The sequence below is a fragment of the Spinacia oleracea genome, chromosome 4, assembly GCF_020520425.1.
Source record: "Spinacia oleracea cultivar Varoflay chromosome 4, BTI_SOV_V1, whole genome shotgun sequence".
NCBI classification, from domain to species: domain Eukaryota; kingdom Viridiplantae; phylum Streptophyta; class Magnoliopsida; order Caryophyllales; family Amaranthaceae; genus Spinacia; species Spinacia oleracea.
The window spans coordinates 29,176,436-29,198,975 of record NC_079490.1 but is presented as its reverse complement, the minus strand read 5'-3'; the positions used below and the strand labels follow the sequence as shown (position 1 = coordinate 29,198,975).

General features: G+C 35.4%; 2 protein-coding genes across 2 annotated transcripts; both read left to right on the top strand.

Annotated features, from left to right (window-relative positions):
• Positions 1–163: 163 nt before the first annotated feature.
• LOC110775135 (FRIGIDA-like protein 4b) lies at positions 164–5,814 on the top strand. The gene is made up of 5 exons (XM_021979738.2): positions 164–1,141; positions 2,392–2,529; positions 3,553–4,107; positions 4,866–5,038; positions 5,136–5,814. Exons 1-5 carry the CDS (start codon positions 511–513, stop codon positions 5,466–5,468), a joined length of 1,830 nt encoding a protein of 609 aa, XP_021835430.1. The 5' UTR covers positions 164–510; the 3' UTR covers positions 5,469–5,814.
• Positions 5,815–16,444: 10,630 nt separating this feature from the next.
• Positions 16,445–19,492, top strand: LOC110775136 (vicilin-like seed storage protein At2g18540). The gene is made up of 2 exons (XM_021979739.2): positions 16,445–16,581; positions 16,785–19,492. The coding sequence occupies exon 2, from the start codon at positions 16,854–16,856 to the stop codon at positions 18,066–18,068; it is 1,215 nt and encodes a 404-aa protein (XP_021835431.1). The 5' UTR covers positions 16,445–16,581; positions 16,785–16,853; the 3' UTR covers positions 18,069–19,492.
• Positions 19,493–22,540: the final 3,048 nt, after the last annotated feature.

Here is a 22,540-nt window from a genome sequence, read left to right as displayed (position 1 = left end):
TGACACAATTCTCAACAAAAATCTTATTTAAAATATGAAGTTTTTAAAAGACAGTGAGAGTAATAAGTTAAAATTAAGTTCCCTCCAAAAAAAAAAAAAGAAGTTAAGATAATTTCAATTAACTTAAATAGCCACTGACAGAGAAGTTCAAACGACACAAGCTAAGTTCACTTCCCCCCTTTTTTCTCTGTTTCTGCTGTTCTTCCTAAAGTTTGTCTGACTTTTTACCTCTTCCGTCGTCATAAAATAAAACTTGCAGACAAAATCTTCAGTAATAAAACCTCCGTCAGACTCCCCACAAAATATCATAATTGCCATCTAGTTTTATTTATCCAGTTAAATCAATACTTTTTCCATCATTTTCTTTCCATATCCGCGGTCAGTTAACAGTTCTTACACTAACAAATATAAGCCGGAAGTGGATGTGTTAAATTGTTTATGAGTGAGTGAGTGAGTGAGTGAGTAAGTGAGTGAGTGAGTGAGTAATTTTGTGATTAATTCTGGTTAATTATGTCGGTGTCAAAAGGTCTTAGGTGTTGGAAGTGCGGTGGAGGAGAGGAAGTGAGGGTCGAGGAGAGAGAAAGTGAGGTAAAAGAGCGGCGGAGGGCGGTGGTGAGGAGAGAATTAGAAGTGGAGAGGAGAGAGAAGGAGGTAAAGGAGAGAGAACTGAAAATGAAGAAACAGATGGAGGACAATACAATTGAAGTGATAGGGAGGGTAGGATTCAAATTGATAAGGGATGAAATGGATACGATATGCAATATGCTGGAGTTGAGGGAGAAAGAAATTAATAAGAGAACCGAAATGTTGGTGTCGAAAGAGAAAGTGTTGGGGTTGAAGGAGGAACAATTGAAGTTGAAGGAGGAGGAGTTCGGTGATCTTTGTGGAGTGTTGGAGACGAAAGAGAAGCGGATTCTTGAGCGTGAAGTGGGTATGGAATTGAAAGGGAAGGAGATTAATGAGCGTTTTCAAGTGTTAGAGGAGAAAGAGAACCGAATTCTGGAGCTTGAAAGAGATAATGAGTTGAAAAGGAAGGAGATCGATGAGCGTGTTCAATTGTTAGAGGCCAAACTAACAGAGAAGCAAAGTGATCTACTACCACATTGTCAGCCACAAGAGCAGCACACGGGAAACCGAATTGGTAATCTTTGTTGCTTATTATTCATATATTTTTCTGTAATTATTGTTAAAATTTGGTATTTTGTTGTTTCAAATTGCAATGATATGATCTAGTCGATTTCACATCCAAAACCAATTAAGATTTTGTGATTATAATACAAGTACAATTTTGATGGGTGAAAATCAGCTAGGAACTATAAGAGCATTATGTTTGTCAGTGGTTTCATCAGTTTCCATTGTTATCTGTAACAAACTTCTTATCAGTTATCACTACTCTTAGCTTCACTTTTGGTTAGTCCCCACATTCTTATTGCGTTACTTATATATTTTTATTACCCCCATTTTACTGATTTAAAATTTTCATGTTTGCTTATGCCTATGAAGGTCCATCCTACATCTGAGTGTAAAATTACACCATAAACTCGTACTCTAGGGGGGAATGTGGGGTGTTACATTCGAGTGTACGATAGAAATTGTATATGGATATTATAGTATGTTGTTGGTGTCTTATGAAAAATGTATTTAGGGGAAAATTGGAAAAGGATTGACTTTGGTGGGTGGTTTAAAGTGTTGTTAAGTATATTCGAAAATGATAAGGTCGCATGTTGCGACCTTTAAGATGTGTCACAATGATGACATGTCATGATTTAAATTGGAAACTGAAATATATAACCTATTATATATGTACAAAAAATGTGGGAAAATCTTAATATTCTAATTTGTTTCTTTTTTATATCGATTACCTTATTTACATATTTTCATAGTAAAAATATTGTATTGGTAGTAAAAATATTCGGATGACGCATAGCCTACGTGGCGCCTATATGTACCAATTAAACTGCGACACATAAAATTGAGACAACTAAATGTTGCCGCAACTTGCGACCTTTATCATCACCCAAGTATATTACTTAATGTTATAGAGTGGAAATTGAAAGGATAATTAAAACAATACTACCTTGGATGCGGACCACTTAGGCATTGGACTTGGAATGGAGGTGAGGAATTATGGAATAGCTTGAGATGTTTACAAATATCTCAATAATAATGACGAAAGCTTGTGAGTGGATATAACTTCATAAGTTGGCTATCTCGTCAATCTTTGTTTGATATCGTAAACTATTAAGATCTTGCTATAGTATATTCAACAATTACAACTTTGATTGTATAAGTTGCGCACTTAACCCGCAATTTCTTCGTTATTAAGTAGCTTTCTTCCTTGATTTTTAATGCTACTTCTAATGCTATACTGTTATGTCATTGCTTGCTTAGAAACGCCCACTTGTGACCAAGCAAAAATCAGAGAGCCTCAGCCAGAGGCGCGCAATGATATTCAACATCAAGCTTTGGATATGGTATTCAAGAAATGTGATAATAAACTCCAGGAGTCCATAACCAAGCTGAGAAAAGGTGTTGCTTCTTATTCTTCATTTCCTTGTCAATGTTCAAGTTTAGAAAGTTGTACCTTTAAAAAACTGTCTTTTTATTATTGATGCTACTATTGAAGAAAGACTGTCTGCACTTCCTGGTTGTTGTGAATTTGTGATGATTATGGTGGTACTTTATGATGTTATCAAAGATTGGCGTTATGGTGGTGTTTTATGATACTATCGAAGAATGGCATTATGTTTATGCTGGTGTTTTTGAAGCTTGGCATTATCTTTAGGTTTGGTTTCTTAAGTGTTGTTTGGTTTACAGTCTAAATACATGAAAAAGTCTAATTTCCCTAGGAAGTAAAAACTAAAGAGGTTGTGTTATAACGGATGCAAGAAAGATTAAATAACGTAAATAAAGAACGCAAAGATATAACGTGGTTCACTGACGATGTGTAAGCTACGTCCACAGACAGAAGGGGGAAGTTTTTTTGATTTTGAAGAGTACAGATTACAGAATACAACTAGATTATGACCTAGAGAGTTTATATAGTACTCTCTATACAGATGCGGAAAACCCAGAAAATAGGCCCAAAACAGATAACCCTAGTCCAGAACAACAAATATCGTAAAGTCGTGCTTGGGCGTTGCAGCAAGGGGCTTGACCGATTCAAGGCATTATTCTAACAAGTTGTTTGGTTGGAGTGAGCACAGAGTGAAACCAAGTGTGACTTCCCATGTATAAACATTTCCTATGAAGTAGGCAAAGTTGTTTGGTTGAACATGGAAGTTTCTATTTCGTGGGAAGTTTCACTTCCTAGGAAGTGTGATTTTCCATGTTTTTGCAATTTCCAAACCATACAACACCAGGATCATCCACTTTACACTTGCCAGGATTTTTCATGTAACCAAAGAACACCTTAATTTTAGTTTTCTATTTGTCTAGACTCTCGACTTTCGGACAACCCATGGACTAATAATCTGTAACTCTCTATATCATTCTTCCTTGATTTTTTAAAATTGTTTATCTAATCCTACTGTTAAATCGTTACTTGCTTAGATATTCCCACTTACGAGCAAGTGAAAACCAGAGAACCTAAGCTAGAGTTGTGCGGTGAGATTCAATTGTTTTGCCAAAATATGGACACGAAAGGCCTGAGATCATACCTAATTAAGCACTACAAGGACGAGCCTGCGCTGCTTTCGGAGTATATTGGTTATGTTCGGCTAGCACCAGATGTAGCAAAGTTTGTTCTGGATGTGATTCAAAGTTTCTATGAGTTGCTCGAGTCAGGAAGTGTGTCAAGACAAACTTATGCATCTAGTTGCGGATTTCTGTCAGTAGCAGTGTTGCAAAAGGCTACTATTACACAAGGTCTAAAAGATGATGCGCTCAAGTTCAGTATCGTGTGGAAATGCTTTTTGGCTAAGCAGAGTGATACTGATCATATGGAGATATATTCCTTCCTGCGGTTTTTAGCATCATACAAGATATCAGAGTTATATTGTGCAGATGAACTACTCTCACTTCTTGGGGCCTTTATTGCTGAAAATGATTCACCTAAGCTAGACTTATTCTTGTGCCGGATATTGGGATTGATGAAGGAAATTCCAGGTATGTTCAAAACTTTTCCATCTGAGAATAATAGAACACACAGCTTTACTCTTCACAGATCCAATAATAAATAATAGTATTGACTTCTTAATTGGATTGTACTTCCTAAAAAAAAATTGATATGCTTACAGTTTTTTTTTTTATTTCTCTCCTCCTTCGGTTTCTTGGTACAATACCAAGATGGCTACTTCACTCATAGAAGGTAACTTGCCTCGTATAATCTGGAGTTGGAATCTCGGAGATGATTCTTCATCCAATCATCTCCAATTCTTTGATTCTAGTTCAGAGAGTAAATTTCACTCAATAGTCTGGCCTTGTAATTTGTTTTTTCTCTTTTGACTGTGCAAGCAGTTTTTCCAAAGGCATTGTGTGGTGTAAATGTAGAATGTCCATAGCTTCATGTAGAACTATATATGCCAATAAGCATACATGATTAGCGAACTCAATTGTGTGGAATAAGCAGGTTTATGATACTTGTCTGTCCTGCTATGATATGTCCTCTGATTTAAAATGATAATCACGGAATAAGTTTTTTTTTACAATATTATTCTTTAGGAAATCTAACCAAATGATCCTGGATACATGAATATTTGAGTCTCGTTTTTTTTTTCTTTTTCCAAAAGCAATTTATAATCTGCATGAGTTACCACTTACTGTACTTGGTGATTTTCTCTAGCAGTCTCACCTTAACTTGTCTTCTATAGTTCTAGTAATCAATAAGTATAATCTGAGTGCGTTAATATTTCTACTTTGAACAGGTCATATCCAATCTCTTATTAAGAGGGAGGAACATCTTATAGCAGTTGTCTTCATATGTGTATCTAAGATGGAGGATGATTTTCCACCAGTCCCTCTACTGAAAGCTTGTTTGGAGGGCATCCAGAAGAGAGTGCGTGAAATGGTCAAGAAAGGCAGTGATACAGCAACTAAGGTATTGTTTCTAATCTGATTCATTTCCCATATGTTTTCACCTGAGTAGCCATTTTCAAGTTTTCTTTGACTGATCTTGTAAACTAAACTTGTTACAGAATGATGCTATCAACATGGAACTATCTTCCCTGAAAGCCATACTTAAATGCATTTGCAAATTCAAGCTTGAGTCCAGTTTTTCACCCGCTCCTCTGGAATTGCGCATAAAGCAATTAGAGAAGGAGATGAAAAGAAAGACTAATGCTGAAAGGTTAATGACCATAAAAGAGAATCCTTCAAACTCGAAAAAGAAGGGAGTTGCTTTTCCTGTCATTGATCAGTCTTATTTGGTGATTGGGAAGAAACGTACTTCGAGTTCCCTGGAGTACCACAACCAAGGAAATTGTCTCGATGTATATGCTTCTCGAAGGTCATCTCGAAGAATCCTATAAGTCCGCCCTGCTACTAAGTAAGCCTTGTTATAATTAGATCGGTGCCATATATATAATATCATGTTCCTTAGGCTTAATTTGGCTTCCTTAGGCTTAATTTGGCTTCCTGGGATGGACTTTTGAACTATATTTAGGGACGTACGGAGGTTGTAGTTGGCCTCTTATGGTTGTCAGCGGGTTATTGTCGTAGGACTCGAGTCCTAGAAGCAGCACAGTTAACTGATTTGATTACTGTGAAATTCAGCTATAACTCTCATGTTTGCGTAAAAATCCAAAGACACCATCTTATGACTTCAGTATTCTCTTTCAAACTCTGCACTAAACAAAGTGAACATACAACACCAAAGCATTACCACTCATTATGATTAAATTTATACTAGCAACTTTGATGTTTAATTGTTTATCGTTGAAAGTGGACGACTGTTCACCAATGAAATTATCTTTCCTTTCCAATTATTTGAAAAAAAAACCGGAATTATCTTTCGTTCAATTTGTTTTTTATACAATACTTCTGTATGTGTTTGATGTCTTGGATTACTTATTAGGTAACTTTACTGCTTGAAAGAAACGCTAAGGAAAGACCGCACACATCATGTTGGTCGTTATTGTACGTACATATTTAGGCTAAAATGGGATATTCCACTAACAAATTAACCTAAATAAGTACGGAGTATTTTAAACCCATTACATGATTAAAATACTTAGTTTTACGTTTCGAAGACTCAATAACCAATTTATTTACATTTAAGACTCAGTTGATCATTATAGGACATATTTAGGATAAAATGGACAATATTGTTCCGAACTTTCAACTAATGAACCCAAGTAAGTATTCTAAACCCTTTACATGTTTAATACACTTAGTTTTATGTTTCTACGACTTATTCTCAACCATTTATGCACATTTATGACTTGTTTGATTGTACGTTATATGTCATATTTAAGATAAAATGGCATGTATCGCTCCGAACTTTCAACTAACGAACCTAAATAAGTATTCTAAACCTTAACACGTTTAATATACTTAGTTTTGTATTTATAAGACTCATTCTCACCTACTTTGGTAAAGTTATGCACCTTTAAGGATCGTTTGATCATTATAATCATATTTTCGTCTACTAAAAACAATGTGAGGATAGAAGTCAATTACCTTGATATGTTTCGCTTTGCTACTACAAGGTACGTTCCCTTTACTTGGTACCTCCTTCATGTGCGTCTTCATATATAAATCACCGGAAGTAGTCATCACACCTCCACTTTCTTTGGCGTTAGGATAAAATGCATTTGTGTTAGTATTTAACGGAATTACAAAATTGCATCAAATTAAGTTATCTCTTTTAGTTGACAGCCGGCTTTAGGATGGTAGTCATGCACTCATGCACAACCTGATTCTCAAACTCTGGCCGCCATTTAAAGTAATGTGTGTATAGGTGATTTATTTGGCCTATGCCCGTCAACTGGAATTAATTGGTATATTGTTCCACGACGATTATTGTGCGCCACTTGCTCTAGTTGTATATTGTTATTTTGGCAGAGTTCAACGACATTGGTTAGAGCATGTATATTGGTGGACTCTTCAAAAGAGCTCTTGGAGGGCTCTCCACTCTTTCTCTACCACTATATATCTCTCTACAAGACACACTCAAGAATTCATTTCTAAAAACACCCAACATTGGTTGGTTCCACAAGTTAGCTCTCCAATCTCTCTTTTACCATTTGATGGTCCACAATTAATTGTCTTTTTAAGCAAAGTTACTCTCCACTTTTCAACAAGAACCAACTATTGGAGGGCTCTTGGGCAAGAGGTATCTTGAACTAGCTCTCCATGAAAAGCTAATCAAGAGCCCCTCAAAAACCACTCAAGAGCCCCAATATTGGCCAACAGATAGTTCTTGTTGGAGAGCTACTCCAAGAACTACTTGAAGAGACACTTTAAGAGCCTCAATGTACATGCTATTGAATTGTTATTTCCACTTTTGTGGTACCGCTAGAGGACTACGTCACGTAGTCTGTAAATTTTGATTGGTTCATCTGTCCAAACATGGAAAACCTTAATTAAAATGAAATATCTTGTATTCTTTGATCGCCTTTGTTGTAATACTTGTGGTTATTGTTTGTTGGTTGGTTATTTGATTGTTTTTTGTTTTGGTGATTGGTGTTTAGTCTTACTCGGTTTGTACAATTTTTTTAATCACTTAAAGTGCAACATGATGGATGATAAAACTCAAACCATGCAAGTCTATTGTGTCGAACAATTATGGTTGGGGGGCTTGCTACATCGCTGTCCACCAGTGACAAAAAAGATCCATACCCACCCTATAAAAAAAAAATTGGAAAGATGGCCCACACTTAAATAAATGTGTACAAGTGTTGCTAACTTCTTATATACTGTCATCGGTAATATAAGTATTGTCATTGTTATATATATACTGTCATTGTTGTATTAAAATACTGTCACAATCACCTAAAAAAAGAAAATTATGTATACAAGTGTAATGAAATAGAAAAAGTAAAGGGATAACTGAAATGAATGGATAAAAGTGTTGCATACTAAATGAATAGATAAAAATATGTATATAAGTGTTATATAAGTATTATCATCGTTTACATAAATACTGTCATTGTTGTATTAAAATATTGTCATTGTTGTATCAATTACTGTCATATTGCCGATATTTAGTAATTTGTTTGACTTTTCAACTCATGTAACGAAAATACCATTTTGCCCTGGATATGGGCTCTTTTTGTCGCTGTCCACCAGCGATGTAGCATTCCTCTGGTTGGGGGTACATGGTACGTGGATTCATTGTGCCTTATCGGAAATGTATTGATCAACACTTTCCACCTTTTATTTTACGGATATTTCATGAAATACCCCCGAGTTTTGCCTTAATTCACCAAATGCCCATCAAGTTTCAATAATTCACCAAATACCCCTCACAAATGACTTAATACCCCAAATACCCCTCTATGACGTCATCATCCTCATAATCGACCAATTACGATCTAATTACTCACCTAATCCCTCATTAACCCCCTAATCCTTAATTACCCACCCATTAACCCATTAACCCACCCATTTCTTTTTCTTTTCTCACTCCCCTTCCTTCTTCCATTAACCCACCACCCACCTCAATTGATTCGGTCACCCTTGTTCCTCATTCCCTTTCCTCCATGGAAGCCCCCTGCTACTGCCTCCAGCACCCCGCCATCTCCTTCGTCCTCGTCGAACTCAATGCCCAGGAACCCTAGAAATCACCATAACTCAGGGACCACAAAATCAAGATTCTACTCAAACTCTCTCCCTTTTTCTGGACCATTCGATCATCACCACCAATTTACCAAACCCACCTTGCACCGCCATTTTTGGCTGGAAAACGAGAAGGAAGCAACTAGAATTTTTGGCTGAAAATTATTCGATTAAGACGAATTCTTGGCTGGAATTAACTAATTGAAAAAGTGTGAATTGAATGAAAATTTTATTTGTGTGATATAGGGAGATGAAAAGTGCGAATCCATCCAAAAAAAATTGGAGATGAAAACCTAAATAATGCAAAGAAATCAATAATGGAAAAAGATGGGTTTATTTTGAAGAAAGATAGTGGATCTGGAGGAGGATGATAATTGGGTTTAGAGTTGTTCTTGGATGTCGATTGATGAGATTTGACGCATCATTTGCTTTGAAGAATTGGAATTTGCAAAGGAAATAAAAATGGTGATGATGAGTGGTGTTGGTGTTGTCGGGGGAGGAGATCAGATGGTGGTGATGAGTGGCGGCGGTGGTGGTAATGTAGGGAGGGAGGGCGTGAGGGAGGAGGAAAAGGCGAGGGGCTTCAATGGTAAATGGGGGCGAGGTGGTGGCGGCGGTGATGGGTCGAGGAGGGAGAAAACGGGTGCGATGTGGTGGCGGAAGAAGGGAGAGGAAGAAGGGTTGGTGGCGGAAGGAGTGAGAGGAAGAAGATGGGTTAATTAGGAAAAAATGGGTTAATTAGGAAAAATGTGTAAATGGGTGGGTTAATTAGATGATAATTGAGTTAATTAAGGATGATGACGTCATGGAGGGGTATTTGGGGTATTAAGTCATTTGTGAGGGGTATTTGGTGAATTATTGGAACTTGATGGGCATTTGGTGAATTAAGGCAAAACTCGGGGGTATTTCATGAAATATCCGTTTATTTTAATAAGTTTGAGATCTCAACTTGGGTGACACATAGTCGCGACTCCTGACATGGTTTGGCTTTGTCGTTTTGCAGGTCAAACTGAGGGTTATTGGACAATTAACTTTTTATGTTTTTTTTTTTTTGGTTCAAATGAGCCACAAGGGCGGGGATGAGAATCGATTTTAGGATCATCTGGAACCGAAATGAAAGCTCTAACCAACTGAGCTATCCATCACTCTCTCAATTAACCTTTTATGTTACTTCATATAGTCAATAAATTAGAATTAGAGTCAATATCTATACTCAAGTGTCAAGAGGTCAAGTGTTGTTTGGAGTTTATGGTGTACGTTTGATGAACTAGGAGTTCTTAGTTTATGTGATTTATTACATTTTATTACAAGATTAGGTTCTGCGCATGCTTGAATATTATAAAATTATTATTTTGATCATTTTTTTTATAAATGATTTAACTGGAACATTTCTCCTCCTAAAGTTATTACATATTCGTAAATAATAAGTCACGAACATACTAATTTAATCATATAATATGCATTTTTCTTTCTACTATATACGTATTACGTGTTTTATACTTTAGTGTATAACTTATTTGACCAATAATAAAGTAAATATATTTTCTATTATTCAGTATACCGATTTGACTTTATTTTTCATTATTAAATATAACGATTTAATACAACTATAATTGTTTTATGTACATTATCATGTAACTTATTTAGGTAGATATATTGACCGAATTATAATTTTAAATTTATAAGTTGGTGGCTGGAAAAGTAGTTGGGGCAAACACAACGTTTGGTTTGTTTTGGGTCAGATTGAATCATGACACTTTTAGGCGGGTACGGATTGTGGCAAAATCATCTCTAGCTAAATAAAGTAAATGATAGAGATAAGTGTACACTACAAGAAAGCGCTTGATTATCGACCATATTTACCGACCGTCATAAAAGTGGTCAACGAATGAGATAGACAGTGACAGACTCAGAAATTTGTTAATGGTTGGGCACCGACCTATTTGACCAAATACTTAAGAGAAAAGCATAGTCAACTTAAGAAATTCATAAAAGTTAAAAATAAATTCATAAAAAGTTTAATTGTAATTAAGTCACAAAATTTCAAATTACAACTTAATAGCCCGTAATACTGAAAAACTATTACACTAGAATAGTCATTCTTCTCAAGTCTCTAGATAATCATAAAGTTTCAAAACAACTATTCACTCTAAATCTAAATATTTTTCTAAATATTTTTCCCATTTGCTACTTAATGCAGTAATTAAAGAGAAAGAAAACAAAGCAACATTGAGAGTTGATATGCATTTATTGTTGTATTTTATGGGGAGTAGTTGTCTTTGCTGATTTTTTTTCACAAAAAAAAACAACTTTTAATGTTTTTACTTGTGAGAGCCAATAGAATTTAAGGAATCAAATACTTAAAACTAACCAAGGAGATTGCATGGTTTTATATTAATAAATCAATAAGATTACAAGGTTAAAAAAGGAAAGATAACAAATGAGAATATCATTTTGGAACACTTAAAAAGGAAATAGAAAAACTTTAGATTCGGAGGGAATATGAAATACGAATTATTTATTAAGCTTACGATAAAATTGTACCATCGGATATAGTGGAGTTAAGCTAAAGGTTGGGGTCCAACCTTTTGGTTTTTTCACCCTTTAGGACCTCAACTTTTTTTTTCACCTTTTGGGGACTAATGTTCATTTTCCGGCCAGTTAACCATAGTTTAACTTACCGTTAACCATACTATCACTCAAACAATAAATTAAGACAAAGGTTAGGGTCCAACTTTTTTATTTTTTCACCGTTTAGGACCCGAATATTTTTTTTCACCTTTTGGGACCTCATATCCATATTTTGTATACCAACGTTATTTACTATAAAAAAAATCAGGAAATGCAAAAAAAAAAAGCTATCGCTCAAATTAATAATTATAATAATAGTTATTAATATTTTTATTTTTATTAAATATTATGTAATAATTGTTATTAATATATTTAACAATAATAATAATAATAATAATAATAATTCATCTTTCCCAAACCCCATCATACAATTAAAACTACATAGTCCTCTTCTCCAAACATCATAGATAATATTTACTCATTCATAAGACCTTTAATAGTTGAAACTTAATTTACGTAATCCAATAACAACTGATTTGAATATGTTTATAGAAAATTTGAGGTCAGCAATTTTAATTCGGAAATTGTTGATTAATTTTGATCGAGTTAAGCATAAATCATTTAAGTACCTCATCAAATATGAGCATCAATAATCCTTGTCTTTACTGTCATAAAACAATCAAGAAATAGTATGATATATTAACTTGTGATCAAAATCAGAATTTGTTTAAAATTAACCTATTTTTATTATTTTTACGTTTTTGTGTGGGCATTATTAATATTCTTCAAACAAACCACAAATAATTGTGAGGATATACCGGCGGATCTTCCTAACAACTTGGGTCCCGGGGCGGAAAATTCCGTAGTGTATTTTTAGTTCCACCATCCCCGTAAACCTTTGAGTATAATTGTATGAATATCGTACTCTACTATATAAATTGCTTAATTCTTCTATTGTCATTGGACACCATAACCGAATATATAAAATATGATCAGCTTGTAAATAATTATTTGCTTCTTTATTCATTAGATTATTTGATACCCAAATCAATTTATATATGGGCTAAATTTATGAATTAAGTTACATATCATTTCAATTTGAACTTATTATATGTTAATGATTAGAAACTTTAATAATTGAATTGGAATTACATGAAAACTTGAATGAGGTCTCAAAAGGTGAAAAAAGAAAGTTCAGGTCCTGAAAGGTGAAAAAACGAAAAGGTTAGTCCTCAAACTTTTGATTTACTTTAACCTTTTAACCCAAGGACCTAACCTTTTAATGTACTCTAGTTAAATTTGGCCGGAAAAGGGGAATGAGGTCCCAAACGGTGAAAAAAAAAGGTATAGGTCCTAAACGGTGAAAAGTTCAAAAGGTTAGACCCCATTTATTAGCTTAACTCGGATATAGTGTGTACTGCATAATTATATTTCCAATCTTTTCTAATAATTGTGCTATCTGCATATCATGAAAAACTATTTATATAGTAATCCATCCGTCCCTTAATACTCGCACCGCTTTCTTTTTCGGGCCGTCCCTTAATACTTGAACCGCTTCTATAAATGGAAATCTTTATCAATATTATATTATTTCTCACACTTACCTACTACCCCACTTTGAGAGTGATGGATAGCTCAGTTGGTTAGAGCTTCCATCCCGGTTCCAGGTGATCCTGGGATCGATTCTCATCCCCGCCCTTGTGGCTCATTTGCACCCAAAAAACCTACTACCCCACTTATACCCATACTTCCTACAAAAAATCATTTAAAAATCCACACCCCTCACTCACTACTCCTCACCCCCTTACACATTTCCCACTAACTATATTAAAAAATACCCCACTATCAACTAACACCCATTAAATTAATAAGTCAATTCAAATGTCTTAAACTCCGCACCGGTCAAACCGGTGCGAGTATTAAGGGACGGAGGGAGTATTCAATACTTCATTAATTGTTCATTTTCGGATGGTGCATATTGATGTGAAACTGTTACTCAAAAGTAACCATATGCATTATGATTTCCCTGCACCAAGTGCATGTTGGTTCAGTGGTGATTTGAGCTGAACTTGGTAGGGAGAATTCCGTGTTCGATCCCCCGCAACAACAATTAGATGGGACTGGAACCTATCCATCCAAAACTCGCCCCGAATCCGGATTAGCCCTAAGGTTGAACCGGGTGTTAACACCAAAAAAAAAATATGATTTCAGCAAAACTTCAAAAATAACCAACAATAAAAATAAATGTATGTTATTTTAAGGCAAATCTGCTAAAAATGACCTTTTATAACCCAAATTTTGCGACAAATGACCTTGTATAAGTGTTTTTTGTGAAATCATATTTTATTTTAATGTAAATTACATTAAGCTTAGTCAATTACCTTAATGTAATTTTTTTTTTTGCGATAAAGGACCTTATATGATTTTATTTTTTTTGTGAAATTACACTTTAATGTAATACTTTTTTTGCGAAAGACAACCAAAAGTAATTTTTCGGTATTGACTAAGCTTTTCAGGCCATTGACTTGCACGTGAGAAGCACGTGTAACTTTATTTTGCTAACAACACCTAATTTTAATTCCTCCAAAATTCTAAGCTTTAAAACCTAAAGTAAAAAAAAATAAAAAAAAAAATCAAGTTTGAAAATTCAAGACTCGAGAAAATCAGTGTCTTTGGCTAATTTAAGCCACACGTGCTGCTCACGTGCAAGTCAATGGCGGGAAAAACTCAGTTAATGTTTAAAACTTCCCTTAGTTCCTTTCTCGCAAAAAAATTTACATTAAGGTGTGATTTCATAAAAAGAATTATATAAGATCCTTTCTCACAAAATTTGAGTTATAAAAGGTCCTTTTTGACAAATTTGCCTTATTTTAATGACCGACTCCAACTAAGTTTATCAATTTTCTCTTGTTATTAAGCAATTATTTGAAAACTTAAGATTGGGAAAAACAGGTCCTTTCAAATTGCAAAATAATACAACTTGAATTTGTTAATCTGTTCACAAATTATAATACATAATTGCACAAAAAATATACAAATACAATTTAATTTGGATTTTTAATTGAAAAATTACTAAATAGAAACAGACCACCGATGCCGACTGCTGGAAGTCACTCACATTGCTTCCGACTCGATTAGGTGGAGTGGTTGTGGTTCCGTGGTGGTACGTTGCCGCTGGTGCGCCGTGCCCGGTGCTCCTGTAGTCCCAATTCTCCAATCTTATTTCACAAAATTAAACCCTAATTTATACTAAACTTAATTCCCAAAATTCATAGTTAGAATGAACACAACGATGCCGTCGTGCTACCTGTAATTTCCTTTTGTGCCGGGCTGTTGGCTTCGCCCTGCCGGTGAGAGCCGTCGATGAGAGTAGAAGCAGAGAAGGTGATTAGGGGAGAGGGGTAACACCAAAAGTATCTAATTAATTTTAACTAGGACAATATATTGATAAACTATATTTTGATGATAAATGTCTAGTTTATAGAGTATTTAGATTAGAAACAGTGCATCGCATATTCTCATGGGTGCTCTAATAACTTCAAATACTATGGTGATGTTTGGTTGACATGAAAAACCATGGGAAGTATAACTTCCTAGGAAGTGGAAGATTTTAGGTTTGATTGGTTGACAAAAACATGGGAAGTCACACTTCCTAGGAAGTTCTACTTCCTACAAAATGGAGCAAGTTGCTTACCTAGCTTCTCTTAGGTGAGTTGAACTTCCCATGGGAATTTACTTCCCATGTTTAACCAAACAATATCACCCAATTCCTAGGAAATGCTTATTCATGGGAAAAGTTTCTTCATAGGAAGTTCTACTTCCTACGATCAACCAAACGACCCCATATATCAACTTATACTACTATCTTCATAGTTAAAATACGGAATAATATAATAAACATATACTCCTTTTTTTTCTTTTCTTTTTTTATGTGAAAGAAGTACATATATATTGTTTTAGTCATATATTAAATTGAAAAATTAAAGTCACCTTCAAACCATACCGAAAGTCGTGTATGGCATCGTTGGCACGGAAACAATACTAGATTAGCCGCTTTCAACTCAAACTGCTCTTGAATTCTCACTCTTATTGTAGTACCAACAACCCGACTAGGTCATAAATTTAAGGAAATTAACCTGTTACTCCGTAATTTTCCTAAATCCACCAACATTTTTCATTCTTTTACAAACAAAAAAATTGGACCAAATTGAAATAATAATTAAGTCTCTTTAATTTTCATCAACATTTTCCACCAAACAAATATGGAGGGATACTACTACATTTACATATCTTATACACCATGCTTTTCTATTGGTTGAAATGTCATTTTATTGTCTTCCGTTCTCATTTTTGAGTGAGTTTAATGATGTGTCAACAAATTAATGGTGTTGTACAAGAGAATTTTGTACACTGGGTATACATGTAGCCTTTTCCAATATGGAGCTTGTAATTCATCAAATTTAGATTAGTGTTTCTTGTGTAAATTACTTAGGTTTTCTTTCCTTATTACTCCGTAAAAAAAATTCCACCAAACAAATAAAGAGTACCTTTAGGATCGCAAAGAGTATTTATTTATTAAAGGTCTTGCAAACACTAGATGTATGATAAATTTATTGTATATTGGGTAACTGTTACCTAGGTTTTTAGTAACTCTTAACATGTTTTAATTAACTTTTACATTTGATGTATAAACATTTTAAAAAGTTACATACGGAGTAGTTATTTTTATACATTTTTTAATGATTCTGAAAGGATAATTTTTTATTAAAGCGAAAAATTTGATCAATAAAAATAGATAATTTTAACATTATACTTGGATAACTTTTTGACATTTTGACATAACTTTGACTTCGTTGTATCACCTTTAAATAAGACCTTGTGATGTATTATACTGTACGTCTGTACTATTGAACTACTCCGTACTCCCTATATACTCCCTCCGTATTTTTTAGGAGTCACAATTACTACTTCCAATTGTATTTTTAGAAACCACTTTCATTTTTAGTAACTTTTACACCGACTCGACTTATTATTTATTATTTTTTTACTTTTCTATAAACTCAATTAAATCATAAGTAATTTCATTTTTGTTAATTTTTATACTGCCACCGCTTGTATTTTTTTATAGTAAAATCCGAGGAAATCACCAGGGAAATTAAAAAAAAACCTGGCAACCATTTTTAATTCTCCGATACCCCTAGGCGGCAAAGGCCCTAGCTGGGGAAGTAGGACTAGGGAGTAGGAGACCGGGTGTACCGTGTACGACAGCGGATACCGCGCCACTTTCACCAAGTACTCAACTGCTCACCGCCTTAAACTACCAATAGGATTTGTCAACTTCTTTTTCTTTTTTTTTTTGTGGGAAAATTGTGAACTTCTTCCCTCTCAAATGCTGTTCTTCCCTCTTAATTTTTCTCTCTCCATTTTTCCTCACTGAATCACTGCTACTCAATTTATCGGATCATCACTACTAATTTTTGTTTGTTTGATTGTAGGATACTTGCTACAAATTCTTGTGATTTTTCGACGATTTCAGGGTTCCAATTTTCTAAATATAGACAGCGATGTCTATTTCAGACCAAACTTCAAACGATATCAAGGTTGCGAGGTTTTTACTGCACAAACTTGGGGACACGTTTCAAGATTTTCAGAATCATTCCTTCTCAATCCTCTCACTAGGCGAGCAATGGCGAAATTTACAGACTTCTTTTACAACGATTCACAATTCGCTGGAGGAGAGAGTTAAGGAAGTCGAGTCAAAAGAGAGAGAAATTGACGTGTTTCGGAATAGACTGCAGAATTTCCGGACGGAGGTTGAGTTGCGGCAGAAGAAGTTGGACTTCGAGGAGAAGTCGTTGAGTGAGAGGCTTAGAGGTCTGGAGTTGAGGGAGAGGCAAGTGACGGAGTGGCGTGAGTCTTTGGAATTGGAGAAGGGGGTGGTTTTGGACCGTTTAAAGGCGGTGGAGATGAAGGAGAAGCGGTTTGAGGAGTGGTTCAAGCGAGTTAAGAAGGTGGATGTTGCGGAGCAGAGAGTTGAGGCGAGGCAGAAGGTGACGGAGGAGAGAGAAAAGGAAGTGGAGCAACAACGGAGGGCGGTGGAGGAGAGAGAGAGGAGGGTTCGGGAGCGCGAAGAGGAGTTTTGTGTGAGAGAGAAGGAAGTAAAGAAGGAGGTTGAATTGAGGGAGGTGGTGATCATTGAAAGAGGGGATGCACTGGATGTGAGGGAGAAGAAATTGAATGAGTTCTCTGAAAAAGTGAATTTGAAGGAGGATAATATGAATAGGAGGCTTAAAGTGTTGGAAGAAAAGGAGGCAGCATTGGAGAAGGACAGGAAAGAGTTGGATTCAAAAGAAGAGCAAATGGATGAGGTGTTCAATTTGCTTGAGTTAAAGGAGAAGGATATTAATGTGGGAAGTCAAATGTTGATGTCAAAAGAGAAGATGTTGGGGTTGAAGGAGCAAGAAGTTAAGGAGCAATTGAAGGGACTGGAGTTGAAGGAGAAGGAGTTTATTGAGCATTGTGAAGTGTTAGATGCGAAAGAGAATCGAATTCTGGAGTTGAGAGGGAAAGAGATTGATGAGCATTGTGAAATGTTACAGGCTGGAGAGAAGATCTTGGGGTTGAAGGAGGGACCGAAGTTTTCGGGGAAGGCAATAAAAGAGAAAAATAGAAGGCGTTCGATGAGAGTTGAGGAGCTGAGTGTTAGGGGGGGAAAGAAAGAGAAGCTAATTCAGGAGCATGGAGATCTGGTGTTGAGGGGAAGGGAAGGGGATTGTTGAGGATGAAATGGAGAGTGTGAAGAAGATATGGAGGTTAAATTTAAGAATATTGATGATCGGTGTGAAGAGTTAGAGGCAATAGTGAAGCAAATTTCACAGCGTGAAGAGTTAGAGGCAATAGTGAAGCAAATTTCACAGCGTGAAGATGGTATGTAGTTGAAACTTGAAAGAGAAGGAGTTGGATGAGTGAATGACGTATCTTGAGATTAGGGAGCAGGATGTGAATTTTCCACTGAGGCAGAGTTTTATAAGAATATGGATAGGTAACACATTAGTGGAAGTGAAAGAGAAGAGATTATTGAGCAAAGTAAGGTGTTAGAGTTACAGGCCGGTGAATGAGCAATGGAAGGGTTGGAGTTAAAGGAGAGGCAACTCGGCAAGTAAAGGAAAGTTGTGAAAAGTTGAAATTGATAGAGAAAAAAGTCAATGAAAGTTTTAAAGCAGTGGGTTTGAAGGTGAAGGAGATGCGAGTTATTGAGGGTCGCAAAGCTCTGGATTTGAAAAGAGGAGCAAATAGATGAACTAAATCTGCTTTAGTTTGAAGGGAAATGAGATCAAAGAAAAAACCAGAATGTCAATTTCTATAGAACTATAGAAGAGAAGTTTGGGTTGAGAGAGGAAACAAATGAGCTATCAGAAGCAGTCTAGACTCTATAGTGAGGCTATTTGGTAAACCTGTTTTACCTTTTTGTTGCAATGCTATGATCTATTTGTGGATACATGAAAATAACCTATTTACTTGAAAATTCGTTTGATCAGTTGAAGAATGATGTGCAGTTTGGATAATCAATCAATTAAATTTCCCCTTGTCAACACTATAATGTTTGGAGTACTTATTTGTCTCTTTTGATTTTATATACGACTGGTCATCGTTATTTGCATTTACACTTACTTTAGGCACAGTCTCTGGCTCTTCCTGGGTCTGTTAACTGTTGTAGTTTTATGTGTTGATTTCGACACTTTGACGAGCCTGTTTGTTGGGTGGTAATAATGGTAATGGTTTCTTAGTGCAATTGTTAGGACAGGCGGAGAGCCTCACGCCAAAGTCCATGGTAATGCTTGTACAGTTGTACATGTTCAGTGTTCACCCCCATCTGTTTTTCTATAGTATTTCCATGACCCACTTTTAGAGGTGGTATTGAGTGGTAATAAGAATATATGAAGAAAGTACATTCTTGGGGTTATAGTTCCATTACCATGGATATTGGTATATGGTATGAGATCTTTACTAAATTACATAAATGTATTACCCTTTCTAACATTTGTTACGGCCTTAGCTTTTTTGTTTGTTTCATATTTTGTTTGTTTAATAAGCAGCAGTTTACGAAAGTAGGGTGTGGAATGGATTTGGGTGGTGATATTCATTCATTGTGCAGAAATATGAACAGAAATGGTTTAAATCATAAGTAATTGAACGTATGGAGGAAAAAAATAGTCCAGGAGAAAATATTGTATGCTGCTAGATATATGCATCTGATCCTGCAACTCTGCAAGGATTATTGATGTCTGTCAAAGTTTCCTCCTGGATTCCGAAAGAAGGCTCGACTTGTGCTAATAGAAGTAGTTGCATATTTCTATTGGAGCAGTTAGTGAAATTATCATCCCATCCACTACATGTAATGTGAAAATGGAAGCTACAAATTCCGCTTCTTTTTTACAGGCTTCGTTGATGGGAGTCATGTAGATAACTTGGGATTTTGCTGCATATTACTTAACCAGTTTATAAAATGCAGAATGGCTTCTTTCAAATTTTAGTGTTCTTTATGCGCCTGAGGTTTTCCTGCCTCAGAATCACGTATCTATATGCCGTATGTTGGTACTTGTGAGAAGATTCAGGTATTTTCATCCATCCCCCCTTAAGACTTGCTGATACGAGTTTATGTCCCAAAATTAAGATTACAAGGAAGTGGGATGAATCCCTTTTCTTTTTTTTATTTAAACTTATTGTGATAATAACAACTTCATTTTTTCATTAGATTTTCACTTTATTTTAGACTTTTGGTTGTTTTATAAATAAACCTAGTTCTCTGCCCAGCCTATCCTTTTTTGAGATTTTGTTGTATATATGATGGTGACTCACCTTTCTCTTGGTAAATTTTATTTATACCACCTCTGTTATGATTTAGAGGGGAGATAATTTAGAAAGTTGCCACTTGTTTACATTGAATGTAACTGGTTTGCTTCTCTAAGTTTATGTTCATGATTCACCATGGTAGATGTTGTAATTAGGGATACATTCTAGTAGTTACAAATCTAAAATGTACTAGTCTTGTTTTGTTATATCTGTCACTAAAGGGGCTCATATATATAAAAAATGAAAAAGATTTGGGGTTGCAGAAATCAACGAACCATTAAAGTATTGTGTTATTTCAAGCAAATCATTTTCACAGAAATTACACATATTCTTAACTAAATTACAGTCTACAACTTCCCAGGTTTTGAGAATGTTTTTTTTTTCATTATATTACTCTGGATTTCATATACAAGTACTAGGTTTTAATAGGTCTGTATGTCAATGGTCCTAATTGTTCTTTCAGCCTATTCTCCTGTCTTCTGAATATTTTTTTCCTTTTTACACAGAGCAGATGTTATAAAATCTCTTATTGAGAGAAAGAAGTTGCTTACAGCTTAATTACATTTCTGTTTTTAAGCTGGAATGTAATTTCCCGCCAACGCTTCTACCGAGATATCTCCTAGACCCTTTTAAGCTGGAATGATAAGAAGCACTAATATGATACTTATGCATCAAAGGTACTCTTTTAGCATGCTTCTTTCTGTCCCTATCATTGCATAGAGTCATAGACCGAAGAGATACCACCTTGGTGACATAGCCTTTAAGATTTGGTTGTCTTGTCCGTGAAACCTTTGGCAACACTAATGGCAATGCTTGAAAGTTGTAAATCACCAGGGATTTAGTTCATTTGATTGCCGATATTCTCACAAAAGAGCTTTGAACAATGTTAACTGATTTGGTTAATCTCCCTACAAACCACAATATTGGAACATATGAACTGGTAGATGGTATTGTGGTACACAGGTGTTCTAGATAAACAAAATTAGGTTAGGTATCCACTTGGTGTACCTGCTCCATACTTTCTAGGACACCACGTTCTAGGGGACAATATGAACTGGATTTTGTTGTTTGTGGATGATAGATAAGTAAGATTGTAAGATTAACTAGATTAGATCAATTGCAGAGACAGGTGCTAATGGATAAAAGAGTTCTTATGCTCTGACATCCAAAGTCATGTAAGAATAAGTACCTTATCTTTAAAACTCCCCTCCTTTTGTTTTATCTCCTTGACTGAAGGGTATGTTCGATTAGTTGAGGGGAAAGAGGGTGTTTTTTTAAATTTGTAGAAAAGGGTACTTAACTTAAATCATAGTTGGGATACGCCTTGGAGGGTTGATATCCCTTAGAATTACATGAGAGTTATGCCTGGAGCTATTACCAGTAGCGAAAGGTTCAGAGCATTAGCAACAATGTTTAAAGAGTCCTGTAACAGGAATGTATTACAATCCGGGTGGGGTGATTGAAAATTACAGACTTGGTTACACAAAAGAAGCTTCTTCCTTGAGCTCTTGGCCATTGCATCAGCCACCCTATTAGTCGATCTTCCTCCGTGAATCAGCCTAGAACCCGAGAGAGTTAGAAGAAGCTGCCTGCAATTCATAATTATAGAATTGTGTCTTGAATTAATGTAGGAATCACAATTGATTTCAGATACAGCCACCAAAAAGTCAATCACGAAAATACAAGGCTTCCAATTACGAGAGGCAACCCAAGACATGGCACTATGAACACTATGGTGCCGAAAGAGGGTGTTTACTGTTTAGAAGGGTAAGGAGATGAAGGAAGAGTTAAAAAGGAGCCTTCATTAGACTTTTCTAGATATTCATCTACCGAGTTTGTTTTAGAATCACACCAAGGAGTCATGTAGTTAACATTTGAAGTTTACTGTGCATTAGCAGCATATCTACTCTATTCGATTAGCAGCATATATCTACTCTATTCGATTAGTTTCTCTTGTGAATTTGAGAAATTGAAAAAGCATGGTTAAAAGGAATTATGTATGTACATGAGAATGTAGGACTGGGCAGGACATTGAGCAGAATACGACCAGTGAAAAACATGATTTGGAACGTAGTTCAGTATCACATATTCTGAACTAAGAATTTTTATGTTGGATTTTTTCTTCATAGGCTGATCCTTCCCCCTCAAAACATTCTTGTCTCTCTCTTTTCTAGACTAAGGAAGGCATTGATCTCGATCCATTATTTGTAATTTATTGAAGAGTATGTCCTAGACAGAGGAGTCATTGTGAGATGTGTTGTACTATTGTTGCTTGCCTATCCTATTTGACTTGTAAAATTCGCTCATCCTGAAAATAGCAAGCCCTGAAATATTAGTTCATATATCAATCCCTTAGAAAATTACATCCTACTTCTTAGCTTCCTAATTTTATTTTTTA

Coding starts and splice junctions, on each gene's coding strand:
- LOC110775136 (XM_021979739.2), top strand. CDS start 16,854: ATGTCTATTTCAGACCAAACTTCAAACGATATCAAGGTTGCGAGGTTT.
- LOC110775135 (XM_021979738.2), top strand. CDS start 511: ATGTCGGTGTCAAAAGGTCTTAGGTGTTGGAAGTGCGGTGGAGGAGAG. Junction 4,108..4,865: donor ATTGATGAAGGAAATTCCAG/GTATGTTCAAAA, acceptor TACTTTGAACAG/GTCATATCCAATCTCTTATT. Junction 5,039..5,135: donor GCAGTGATACAGCAACTAAG/GTATTGTTTCTA, acceptor AACTTGTTACAG/AATGATGCTATCAACATGGA.